General features: G+C 37.1%; 1 protein-coding gene across 4 annotated transcripts in view; it reads left to right on the top strand.

The window, feature by feature from the left end:
- The window catches only part of arid3c (AT rich interactive domain 3C (BRIGHT-like)), a 74,605-nt gene that overhangs the window by 34,681 nt on the left and 25,877 nt on the right, over positions 1-14,047 (top strand). For all 4 annotated transcript variants that reach the window (XM_052556517.1, XM_052556514.1, XM_052556516.1 and 1 more), the window contains one exon: positions 12,913-12,985. In XM_052556517.1, coding sequence (XP_052412477.1) covers positions 12,913-12,985 — 73 coding nt within the window. The remainder of the gene's footprint in view (positions 1-12,912; positions 12,986-14,047) is intronic.

Raw genomic sequence — 14,047 nt, 5'->3', positions numbered from 1 at the left:
AAACACTAACAAACTGGAATTGAGCGATCTAATGAAAGCGTTGTTCAGCCGTTCTGTGTTCTGTCGTGAGATCTCAACTGTATTGTTTGCATTTGTGATCGCAAAATAAATGCACTTACTCGACCGCTGATGTTTGAATTGAGAAACATAGGCTATGGCCATTTGGAATTACTATTGGGGAATTTCACTGATATGTTTACCAGTTTCCATAATATAGACAGAGAGAATGCAAAAGTATTTGGTATTCATTTATATATTTATATATAAGAAATAGCTATGTGCTTCAGCAACTAGCTCCCCATCTAAGAGGGTTTTTAGTGTCAGTAGGAACATAGTTTAATGCCACAGAGCTTCTCTTAAAACTGCAGACAGTTGACAGACTTGTGTTCTTAGCTTAAAAACTTGTTAAAAAAATTAAAATAAAATACTTATCCCAGTTGCATAGTTTAAATTGTGAATTGCATGCACTAAAAAGTTGACAGAATGCACTTTCTGTACTTAATTTGCACTGCTTCAGTTACATATAGGCCTACATGTATTCATTTAATAAAAAGCAGTAAGTGATCTCTTGGTCTAGATTTTTTTAACTGCTTAAATAAGCTGTTTAATCTAAATTGTTTTTTGGGGGTTTTTTTAATGGGCAAAAGAAAATCATGTTTTTTTTAATTATTTAAATGCAAATACAAACATATCGAGATATATATCGAATATCGTAAAAATTATCACAATATAGAGATATACTTTTTTTTATATATATCGCCAGCCCTACCCCCACATCTACATCACGATGTGGTGAGATTTGCATAATGCTGCCGCAATGTTCACACAAAAAAAGAAGGCGTCACTTTTATTCTCACTGTTGCTGTTGCTGTTGCCGCTGCCGCCATGTTGTGGAGATGCTGTGTGTTACGCTGTGAAAGCAAAGCTACTTTTATTGGCCTTCTAAAAGAGGACACAACTAGAAATCAGTGGTAAAGTTGTATTTACAACACTGTTCTGGAACATTCCAACCCAAATATTCAGATTTGTGGAGTGCATTTTGCGGAGGACAAGGACTGTTTCCTGTAAGAGTAGCCTACAATGATGGTGTCTCTTTCTATAAAGTGGTGCAATTCCAACTTTGCAAGGACAGTCTGGCACTTCTGACTCAGATTCTGTAAGTTTTTTTATATTAAAATAATTTGCCACTGATGATTCAAACACAAGTTTTGAGCAGTGTAGAATAGCGCTTGATTTATTTTGTTTCTCTGATTACAAATGCAGACATGGTTTTATGTTTATGCGGCGCGATACACAACGCAACATGTAAAAAGACAGTATAAGTCACTCTAATCAGTAATTATGTCCCCACTGGATACAACAAATGCCTTGTTTGTAATAGATTTTATTGTTTTTCTCTTGTCGCGCTCTTACACGGCATCACCACGCATGAGGTATTCAGCCTATCACAACGCACTGGATAACTGGCCAATCAGAGCACACCTCACTTTTCAGAACGATGAGCTTTGTGAAAACCAACGCGTTTCAGAAAGGCGGGGCATAGAGGAGCAACAATAATGTACAGTATGTGGAAAATGATGTGTTTTTTGAACCTTAAACCACATAAACACATTGCATTACACCAATAATGTTATTTTTAGCAATGACAAATGAGCCCTTTAAACAGACCTTTAAGACTGTACATCTGACTGACACATAAAAGCTACCAATCACAAATCGTTTTATTTTTTACATACAATCTAAGGACAGATCAGTCTCATTTAGTTAAAGGTGTGACACAATTTTCTAATACTACTGAATATATTGAGTTAAAGCTATGTTAGTTCATATGCCGTATTTGGTAGACGTGCCATATGACATATTTTTTTTACTAATAATTATGTGTTTGTGTAATATATGTAACATTATTTATTTTTGCGAAAATTTTATTTTGGTAAAATGTACTTATCTCTTTTTGTCATGTTTCAATTCTAGTCTGTTTTCTGTAGGGAAATGCTTGTGAGAAAGATCTAGGGAATAATGCTTCCTCTATAGTCAAGCTCTGTTGGCCTTTGGAGAATCTAGGGAGTCAGATAAAATGTTTCCCATTCAAAATTCCTGTACAAAATGTTTATTAGCAGATTTTGGGATGTTGAGAAGGACAAAGGTGGATGAAGATGTGCTGAAAGTGGTAAAAGGGTAGACGGCCTTATGATAATCTTTGTTTATCCAATCAGTTTGTAAAGTATTTGTTCAGTGATAAATGATTAGTTTTACTAAATAAATGCTCTTTAGATCTCTGAGGTAAATGTTAAGAAAGGTTACTGTAGAACGTAAACATAGACATATAAATGTTGTGTCCTGGTTTCATCTTATAGGTGAATTTCCACCATCATAGAATAAACTTTGGCAAATCCAGTGATTAGTTCTTCCTCAGAAGCACTTATTTTATAAGTTCAGTACCTTGTAAATGTGTCTTGGTTTTTCAGGGGGATTGATAAAACAGATCATTCAGACTAGAGTTTACCAGATCATGCAAGCTTTCCAGTCTTGTGTGTATAATCCATCAGACATTCATTACCGACTCTCTGCTGCTGTGACTAGTGTACAGTCCACTCTTAACACCATATCGAAGCATGCACCTCTTTATTTTACATATTTAGAACACCAGACCGAAAGATACACCACAAAAAACCTGTAAAACTTTGCAATATTTCAAAAGCATCTTTTATTGCTTTATATAGTTAATGAGTAATCAAGAATGCAATGTACAGTTGGGTTATATGGTACATACTAGATTCTGATTTTATTCTGCATAATAAAGCTTTATCAGTTGCTCCTCGGTCATCAATGTAGAGTTTATGAGCCTATCGCTTTTAATAGTCTTAAGAAAAATCCAACAATCAGCCCTTTCTGATACTGTATGTGAAAGCTGATAAATCCAGTATGTAGCGGCTATAAGTTCAGGCCCTTACATTCTCTATACATCCTCTCAAAGGTCAGGTCGGAAATAGACATGAAGCCAAGGACTGTAATCCAGGACCAGTATACTGCCACCAGAAAGGACAAAGCTTTGATGGATGGATACATGCTTCTACATTAAATTATTGATGGAAAACAAACATGCAGAAACCATCCTGGTCAGACGATGTATAATTCATAAGGCTCTGCTTGAATGACTATGAAGATTTGCTGTGTTTTTGACTTGTAATTAAAGAGTGAAATGTGAGTGCTGAGCAGTTTTCCGCCTAATCCCTTAATTGCACGATGGGGGCTTGCCATTAAAGTGTCTTAAATTCTGTCAAACAACCCACATTCCCTTTCTTTTACCCCCATACATGAATGAGGTCAAACTGTGACTCTAGCACAATGAATTTCATTCATGTCAAAGGTGAAAGTATCAGAAGCAGATGTGATGAAGTAGCAGATGCAAAGACTGAAAATGGGTCTTATTCAGTTGCCTTTTTACATCCGATAATCTCTGTGGAACTTGAGGTCAGGCAGAGCAGCTTCAGGCATCTTTTGCAATCTCATGGACAAAGCGTTTGTCCTCAGATCACACAGTAAAACACAATGGTGAAGGACGGTTGATGGACCATCCCCACATTCTCCACTGTGACACTTCACCATCCCGATGAAAGCAGAAGCAGCGGTTGATGTCTGAGCCAGGATTGCGTGATATGACAACTTATACTGACCAATCCAAACATGTGAATGTGAATAGGTCATTTATATATATATTAGTGGTGGGCATAGATAAATTTTTTTAATCTAGATTAATCTCACTGTAATCTTGGAATTAATCTAGATTAATCTAGATTAAAATGTCTTATTTTAATTCTGCCAAAAGCATTCAGAATATGTGTGCTACCCAAATAAAATAATGACTAAAAGTAAGACTTTGAGAAGGGGTTTCTCAAGCCAGGTGGTGGATTAGACCAGGGGCTTATCTCCTGTTTCCAAGATGCATCACAAAGTGCTTGAGAAAGCTGTGAACTAATTCCACATTGCACAACGTGCAAACAACCTTACGCCTGTTTCACACATACTCCGTCTGCATTGCGTATGTGTTGCGTATTTTTTTTACGCACCCATGTTAACGGATTCCAGTGAATCCAGTGTTAACGCACTGACGGACCACAGTTGCGGTCCGTCAGTGCGTTCCAGGAGCGGTGCAGCGATCGTTTACGTACCGAGTAGTGGACAGCAAACGCGTCCTGTGTGAAAGCACAATGAGTATGAGTCCGTGCTGCTTCTGCACCACATATGTAACGCACACGGACTGCAAATGCACTGCAGACGGAGTATGTGTGAAACAGGGGTGCGTCTTGTCGAGGTCTCCATTTAAGCTTCTTAAAAATAAAAATTCCCTGAAGCAAACCCGGCGGCTTCAGCTGCGTCCATGTAAGCACGTCACGTTGGATGTGGTAATTTCACAGTAGGCCCCTACAGTGCAATTCGGTTAGGCAACATCCGCACTTAAATATCAAGGTGAAAGTCATCATAGCTTGCCTAGTATAGACCCAGCTCTCAACCCAACTTTGAGAATAGATTAACGGCGATTATTTTTTTTATCGCCCGATAAGAGTCTCCCGTTAGCGCAGCACGTTAACGCCGATAACGGCCCACCACTAATATATATATATATATATATATATATATATATATATATATAATTTTATACCAAATTAAATACATTTTATACTTATACAGTTTATAAGATGAATAGATGTGGGGGGTAGTTGTAATATGTGGCTTTGTTCCACATATACTACTGTAGAATCTTTTGAAGGCTTCCAAGAGATAACGGTTCGGTTGATGGCAGATAGCCTCTCGAAATCAAGAGCACCTTTAAAAGATAAAGGACTGACTGTGACCTAGTGTGAATGTTTTTTGGTTGCCATGTTTGAACATGATTAATGTGCGATAGAACAGCAGACATCTCTCTGCTGAAGTCTTCTCTTAGAAATATATCTGCTGCTTTTTAGAATTCAGTTTGCTTGATTTAATAAAAATACCTTATATCACAAATCTAGTATTTTACCTAATTCATACTTTAGTGAAATACTTCAAAACAAAATTGGGTTCAAAATCGTTTTATAATTATATTTGTGAGCAGTATTTAAACAGATCATTTTACACTAAACACTTCCTAAGATCTTACTATTATAATTTAGTCAAAAACAGTGATTAAGAGCAGCATTTATAATAAGTATTAAGTTTATAATAAAAGCTTTATGTCATTATTGTAAATATTATAGCAAAATTTGTAGAAGTAAAATAAAATATTGTCGCTTTTGTTTAACACACAAAAATATTATTATTTATCATTTTGATGGAATTCTGACTAGAGCTGAAACAACGAATCGATTTAATCGATTAAAATCGATTATTAAAATAGTTGTCAACTAATTTAGTAATCGATTCGTCCCTAAATAAATTTGATTTGCCATAAGCGGCTCATTTCGTGCATATTTCAAATCTGCGGTGACCAAAGTGTGGCAGTAATGAGCCACCGGAGGTTTTACTCAGCCAGTACAGCAGGTGAAGTAGCGAATAGCCAATAGCTGGCCTCGTTTTATGTCACGTGCTTCCCGAACAGCGTCTCTGCAGCATTCAGCGGGAAGTGGGAGTACTTTACTTTGAGCCTTCAAAATGAAGAGTAACCTGTAAACTCTGCACTACTGAACTGTTTAAGGGGCCGTTCACATATCGTGTCTTTTGCGTGCTCAAGTTCGTTATTTCCTATGTAGGCGCGCAGTATGCACTCTCATAATGGAAGCGACGCGGTCGCGACACGCACGCGGTGCGATGCGCCCGTTTTTCCAGGCGCGTCCACACCGCATCCATTTATCCTTTGCTGAAATTTCCGGGTCTTCATGGAGAGGGCACGTCATGGAGAGAGCACGTCCTGGTTGCTTAGCAAAGGCAGACGCCTCAGGGGCGCTTCTGCCCGAGCGCTTTGGAAAGAAGGAGAAAGCGGCGCGACTAGCGTTTTCCACGCGTTTTTAGGTGCGATATGTGAACGGCCCCTAAGAATTTTATTTGTGCAGATTCTCCAGTACAAGGTTGTTTGCAAATGTTTAGTCGTAAAAGCTGATAACATTGCTTTTTAACAGTTAACATTTAAAGCTTTACAAACATGTTGTGTGATCAGTTTGTCGTTTACCAGTTCATAATTCAGACTTGCAGCCTAATTATGACTGAATGAGAGAGGTAAATGTTTGAGTATATTTAAAATGCACTTCTTTTCTAAGTATTCACTGCTCTTTTTCACACAGCAGGTTTTTTGTGTGTGTCCCAATTTTTTTTTTTCTGGACAACCTTCTGATGGATTTTACTTTAAATTGTGAGTTCCATTCAGGTTTCATGCCATTGGCACTTTTTTTCGAAGGATTGTTTACAATTTCACAGCATAAGCTATAAAGCTTTTTCCCAGTAAATAATAAAATACAATGCACTGCAATTTTATTCTGTTTTATCCTTATACTTCGTGAAAATATGTTCCCAAAGATTCCTTAAGCTTTGTTTGGGATGTTAAACTACTTGAGGAGCTCTAAGACTGCCATGGTGAAAACAATATTTGAAATCTCCTTGTGAATTTTGCTAGAGTATGGGTCAGTGTTTTGATTGCAGAAGAGTTCGACAAAGGATTACTAACATAATAAAACAACTCCAGGTATATTTTTGATGAGGATATGACAATGCAAAATGGTTAAAATCTCTTAAAAATCTATGCTGAATGATAAAGACCCTTTATTAATAATTTACTTGGGGAAAAAATGGAAAAAACTAAAATATAAGTACATAAACCGATTAATCGATTAATCGTAAAAATAATCGACAGATTAATCGATTATCAAAATAATCGTTAGTTGCAGCCCTAATTCTGACATGTTATTTTATAATAAACATAGAATAATTGTTAAACAAATATTACTTATTAATATTTATTCACTTTTGTTTTGTTTTAGTCTTTAAAGGCCCGTTCACACATTAAAGATATAGTTGTGAAAATCGTTCTCAGTATTAAAGAACAGTCGAGTCAATCCTGAGAATAAACAGACATTGTCCGCCAATGGGGACACTAATATCTTTGTCTATATAGGTTTCGTTCTTGGTGTGAACAGGCCATGGCTATATGATGACATTAGAATTTTGGCTGATACACAGATTTTTGAATTCCCACAGCATCATGACACTGTGACAGTCAGGTTTAGTCTGGGCAAAGGTCCGCGCTAAACACAGAAGGGCCTTTCTCACACCTCCCACAGGGGCTCCCTGTGCTGGCCCTGTAAAATAACACTTAGCTCTTGCCAGAACAGTACATGCTCAACTCACTGCCACTTTATCCAGTCCGTCAGCTCAAGTACCCGGACAAATCCCATTAGGAGGAACTCCATCAAGGCAAAGACAAAGATCAGCTCTTCATATTAGCTTACACATCTCATTATGTCAGCTGAGCTCGCTGCAGAGCTGCACACTGTTGCGAGGATCAGGGTGTGTGTGTGTGTGTGTGTGTGTGTGTTTTGTAATGGAATGGAAGCAGCACTGGCAGTCAGCCAGTTTGGACCAGTGCCAGCGTGACCAGTCGTGTTGTTCTCTAATTAACTCCTGCTCCCTTGCGTCGGTGCTTCTCACACACTCACACTCACATTCAAACACACACAGGCACATTAAGCCCAGCAGTTTCCCAGGAGCTCTGGGACCCGGTGCGCACACACACACGTGTCCACACACACTATCAGTGCCACACACAATGGAGAAGATTCTTGGGATCGATTCTGTTGTCATGGGATTTTTTTTCTCTGGTATTGATGCTTGTTAATTAGTGGTTTGTTAGCACAGACGGTGATTGTTACCCTCACAATTATTTATTATACTAACTTTTTGTTCTCAATCTCACAGAGGTCCATAATACCAGTCATTAAAAAAATATACAGCCGTCACATTTTCTGAGCTTCAGTACTTCTAGTCTTAGTTTAACCTTACATGAGAGACAACGGACTGGTCATTATCACAAAATACACCCTCACAGGGCAACCAGATCCCCCTGAAGAGATTGTTTTGCAGTAATGACCATCTGACTGTATATTATCTCGCTTTTTACACGGCTATTTACTAAATGAATGAATAAATGGACATGGAATATTGACTTTAATTTAAAGTATTTTATAATGTGAGAATAAAGAATGCTTTTAGAGCCACGAATCTAACCCAGTGTAGAAAGACAGTTACATGGTTTAGTGTACTGCTCAGCCAAGAGCCTTAAGATAACTTGATAAAATAAAAACTAAATGTGCATTAAAATGAGGTAAAACAACTAAAAATCAAGATAGTATCTATTTTATTTCATCCCCTCAAGTATTTTTTTCTTTGAAGAATATATAAAGTGTGATATCTAGACCTGGAATTATCATATAAATTAATAAAATCTCATAACATATCAATCTCAAAGGAATTTGTAATATTTTGTAATACATATTTTCTAATTGTTTTATCTACAGTTATTAATCGGATAGAGATTTTTAAAATCTACTTGTTGTGGGCAACAGAAATGTTGAGAACAAATGGTTTAGCGGCCCATTATAGCAAAATATTTGACAGCACAGTGCCACGATTGACCAACCAGAATGAGGTTATTTGAAATAGATTTTTTTGGTTGCAAAAATCATAATGAAAATATATCCACTAATATGTTCTTTTATTGTGCCTTATTTCTAAATTATAATACCTTGCATTCTTGCCTTTGATCTGTGCTGTTAGCCAGACTTTTGAATGAGAATAACACTGGGTGTGTGTCATTTGCAAGGTCTCAGAGATTATGTGGTGTAGAACTAAAAGCATTTCCAAACTTTTAGGTCAACAGTCAGTCCCTCTGCTGAGCCTCCAGGTTTTGGTATATGTAGCAGCTCTAGACTGCCTGAAGCTCCACTTAAAGTGGGTTCATAGTCATAGCCCAGCTCCCTCTTCATTGCTTTTGACAAAACAATCGGTGTGTGTGTGTGTGTGTGTGTGTGTGTGTGTGTGTGTGTGTGTGTGTGTGTGTGTTAGTCACAAAGAATGTCACCCTGTCACTGGCCCACCTACCTGATGTGAAAATTGTGAAACAATGTCTATAGCATGACTCTCTTGGACACTGTTTGTATAAACATAAAAGTGTATGGTTTTTTTCTACTCCCAGTCTGAGAGGCAATGTCCTTGATTTGTTGGTCTGATTTTGTTTTGAAAGAGCTGGTAAAAATGTCTTGATAGAAGTCCTGTGTGATCATTTATTGTATTGTGAAGAGCTCCCTCTACTGAAATCCTGGCGACATACTTCTTTGAACAATGCAGGGATGCATTGAGATCTAATTTAAAAACATAAAAAGGTTTTACTTTGTACTTTGCTTTCCATGTGTTCTGAAATTTTTTCGCACAAAAAATGTATGTGAAGTAATTCAGAAATTACCCAAACATGTTTTACATCGTCCGCTCATTTATTCTTTTGCCCATACATGTTGAACCTGTAGTTGCTGAAGGTTGAGTCAGGGTGTGATCATATAATGTCACAGAAGCCTTGGGGGTTTGACACTGTAAGCAGCTTGTGTTATCTGACACTACGAAGAATCATTGAGACGCTTCATAATGATCACACACACATGTGTAATTCAGACAGGCTTACAAGTGACATAGATAGGCGACTTCTGTGCATGTAATGAGGTTTGAATTAATAAACAGCCAGTTTAACTGAGGAATTTTAAATATATTTAATATTTATTATTAATATTATTAGTTAAGAAAAAACTGTTTAAATTGAATTACTAATTAAAAAAATTAAATTCTGAGACAAGTGAAATGCTCCCCTTGGAATCGTAAGGTTCTGTCTGCATTCAGAGTAGTTTTGAGATATTGAGCTCCAAACCTTATTGTTTTGTTTTTTATAAAAAGTCCCAGAATGTAGACAATATAAAAAAATCTACCACGTAATGTAAATAAGCTGTCACAGAATAAGAATATGTGAATAACTCAATTTTTAATTGTATTGCACATTATATCATTAACACAATAAATGTCATTATGCAAAATGAATTATTTGAATTGTCTCCCTCTGTCCTTTAGCAATCAAGGAACATAAACTCCACGTTTGTTTAAAACTAAAAATGCTGGTTTAAAACAACCCAGTGCTTTACAAAAACCACACAGAGCGGAGGCTTTGGGCTTCCAGTTATTAAAATCTACTATTGGGCAGCAAATGCTAGAGCTCTGTCCTACTGGCAGAAGGGTGTTCTTAGTGTAATTTCCTCTATAGCTGATCCACTATGGCTTAAGATAGAGACAATATCCCTAACTAAATCTTGTCTTCCAGTTCTACTTTTCTCAAAGGTGTCTCCTTCATCAAAATCGGTTAGGAATAATTTTATGTTTAAAAATTCTCTGTACATACTCCAGTTGCTTTCCGTCATTTGTATAAAGGCATCAGAACTTGATCTGGGGTTTGCTACATGGAGAAACAAAGGTTTAAAGTCCATCGGGGACCTCTATGTAAATTACATGTTTGCATCCTTTAGTCAATTACAGTCTTTATTTAATCTTCCTAGGTCTGATTTTTGTTCAATAAATGCCAGACATAGGCTGATCCAGTTTAAAACTGAGTTTGAAAAACAAAGAGTGTATTATTCCAAAGTTAGACTAAATAAAACATACAATACTATTTCTCCATTATATGTGATGGATGTATAGAAACAGAGGGCTCCCTATCGCATCTGTTCTGGTTTTGTCCTAACCTGCTTGATTTTTGGAGTAGCGTTTTTCACTTTTTTCAAAGGTTTTGCAAAAGGTTGTGCAGCCTGATCCCATTTTACCAATCTGAGGTACTGGTTGTTGGGTATGGTTCTTGCTAAAAAGATAGTACTCTTAAACTGGAAATCTTCACATGCCTCTTTTTTCAAAACCTGGTTGTATGAGTTGTTCCATGATTGGAAGGAGTAGGTTTATTGGATCCCAAACTACATGGTTGATTCCCAGATGTATGGCAACCCTTCCTTGATTTCCTCAAGCCTGTGTAATCTACTTTTATTTAAAACTCTTCCTGCTGTATTTCAACAAACCATGTTTGCCCAATCTACCTCTTGTTTAATTTTTAATTTTTTTATTATTAATTATAATAATATAAATGTTTAACCCCACCTACTGGGTAGTTTTATTTACCTCTAATTACGTAAAACTATAACTATTGCTTATAAATTACTGTATTTATTGTGTAACATGAACCCAAAATAAGTAATTCATTAATAATAAATTAACATTATACGTAGGATAAAAACAAAACAAAATCACAATTTGTAATGTTTCTGGGTTTTTTTTTTTTTTTCAGATATTAATTCAGATTTTGAATCACAGTTTATCAGTGTAGTCACAGACTTTTGGACTTGACTGTATGTAATTTAACAAAATAGATTATGCCATATAATAAGTGATTTCAAATTCTGAATTATTCCAGTCACACCAAGATTTAGATTGATGGGAGTCTTGTGAGACTGCATGCATCAGTGCTCTGCATTCCTGCAGTCATAATGCTGGGAATAGAACTAATATGAGCATAATGGACCACTCAGAGGTGAAGCAGAGCTCTAATGTATTTTCCATCTGTTAATATTTAATGTAGTGTTGTAGACGTCATTACACTTTTGACTTAATTACCCCTTTACTGGTCACCCTGGCTTAGTGGCGACCTCTACAACTGACAGTGTCACAATTACATCACCTCTTAATGAATCTTAATGAATCGCTAATTTACTGTTATGGCTGCTGGCACTTCAACTGAAGTGGGCAGAGTGTTGCATAGATAATATTGTGATCAGTGCATTAAAGATGATAAAAAAAAATTAGAGATGCTGTTTTATGTTTCTTTAAATTAGAAAAAAAAAATCAATTCTGTTTTCAGTATTTCAGTATTCAGTATAGAAATATTTAATACAGTTTCATTGGATAAAACAGAAGTCCCGATTTATCACAGCATGTTTTGTTGTCTGACTTATGCAGCGTCTGTATTTAAATCTGCATATGTTAAGAAGCAGGATTCTCTTGTTACACCTTCTGTGCCTTGTTCTTCAGGGTTTACATTCTGTCGCTCAACAACTCGCCAGGCAGTTGATCATATGTCCTAGCTTGTTCATCGATACCCACACAATCACATTAAAGCCACACATATGGACTACCACTTAGCAAGAGCAGATTTCAGCTTTGTTGCCATGCATCATGAATGTATGAAGCATACAGACTTTGCCAGATATCATCAATGCAGGTGACTTGACAGGCTTTACTGCATTTCAGAGCTTCATTCCCGATTAGAGATTTTCTTCGCCCGTCGTATTTCGAACAGAACTTGTTTGATTTGCCCCGTACGCCTTGGAAATGTCACATACGGGTAAAAGCCTGTTGTGTCTTATTCACACTTTAAACCCACTGTACCTTTTTCTGAGGCATTGATTGCATTGGTCCTTCAATATTGGTGACAGCTAATACACTCCTAAATGATCGGTTATTATCTCCGGGGCCTTGTTCCGTGTGCCCTGCTGTTTCCAAAGGTCATCCCTCTGTCTTCCTGTATCGACCTGCTCGCCTGTTAACGTAGCCTAAGACTTATTGAAAGTGAAGGTTGAGGAGAGTATTTCCATCAGGTTGCAGTCTTCTCCTTCACGAGACGGCTTTTAAAAGGCTCTTTTGAGCACGTCCATTCAGAGACAGGGGACAGGATGAGAAAACATAATGGATACGCCGATAAAGGGAAAAGCGCCCTTAAAATGCATGTGGTTTTTCCACTGGTGTGAGTGTATCAGCATCCAGCCTTAATATGATATATTTAACGGTAGTAGGGGAGCGCTGTATGTGCTTCACACTTAAAGCGCAATCCTCAGAACACTAACAAAGCATCTTCTGTTCGTTTCACAGCTGTACGAACTGGACGATGATGAGAAAAGAAAGGAGTTTCTCGACGATCTCTTCAGTTTCATGCAAAAAAGAGGTGAGTCTTGTTTTGTGCAGCTATTCAGATTGTAAATGTCAGGAGCACACACCCATTCACACCCACATTGCAAAACCATATTTTGCTTTTAGATGATAATGAATAATTATAGGGCTCGCTGGCAATATTTTGGAGATATTCCAGGTGAAATTGTATTTACTCATCTTGATGGAAAACTCAATAAGAAAAGAAGCTTTTCAAAAAAAAAAAAAAAACGATTAAATACAAGGGTTTCTGTATTTTTTAGGAATATAACGAAGGATTTCTTTTGTAGGAACAATTCAGATAAGTAGGTTTGATTATACTTGTGTGCCACCTGTGTTTGGAAACAAAGTATCATAAATGTCTAACCACCCATCTGTGGTCTTGCCAACAATAGAAATGCAGGGTTTATTGTTTTTGGTAAATGCTGAGAATGTGTAGATACTATTGTGATAGGCTTCTTCAGGTTTCCTGCTTGAACCGTCCATTTCTCTGAAGTGTTGCTGCCGCTGTGGCGTGTTTCTGCCCCTGATGCTATCTGAAACAACGGCTTCTGCTGTTTGTTTTATAATTACTCGCAGATTATGTGAAAACATCCCTGAGGGGATGACCTTGTCACGGTAGGGAAGCCAGCATCCTGGTATTATGTTAGCCGGCCGTGGCATAATGAATTTATTGAGGAGGGAGGTACATCATCTGAGATGTTTTTCCCACCGAGGTGTTTCAGCAGACATCAGCCTCCCATATTTTATAGAGGAACTTTAATGGCCTTGCATTACATGAGGAAGTTTGCAGCCTTTGATGACTTTCCAAGACAGGACCGAGCTGTTTTAAGTACACAGGACCGTTTTTTGTTGTTTGGTGTGGCTCTGTTTTGGTAATATGGTTTATTTGCCCTATCATTTTGGTTTATATCCAAGTTGATTTTTTTTCCTAAAAACAATTAAAAACACATCTGTGTGGCTCTGTTTTGGTAATATGGTAATTATTATGAACTTATGTGCATGTTGTCTGCAGGACAAATAGAAAGCGCATTAGATTTTTTCTGAGAAAGAAGAATTGGGAAAGAAACTCTCTTAA

The sequence above is a fragment of the Carassius gibelio genome, chromosome B5 (genome assembly GCF_023724105.1).
Source record: "Carassius gibelio isolate Cgi1373 ecotype wild population from Czech Republic chromosome B5, carGib1.2-hapl.c, whole genome shotgun sequence".
Classification (NCBI taxonomy): Eukaryota; Metazoa; Chordata; class Actinopteri; order Cypriniformes; family Cyprinidae; genus Carassius; species Carassius gibelio.
The sequence above is the reverse complement of the archived record's forward strand: the minus strand, read 5'-3'. Positions and strand labels throughout refer to the sequence as shown.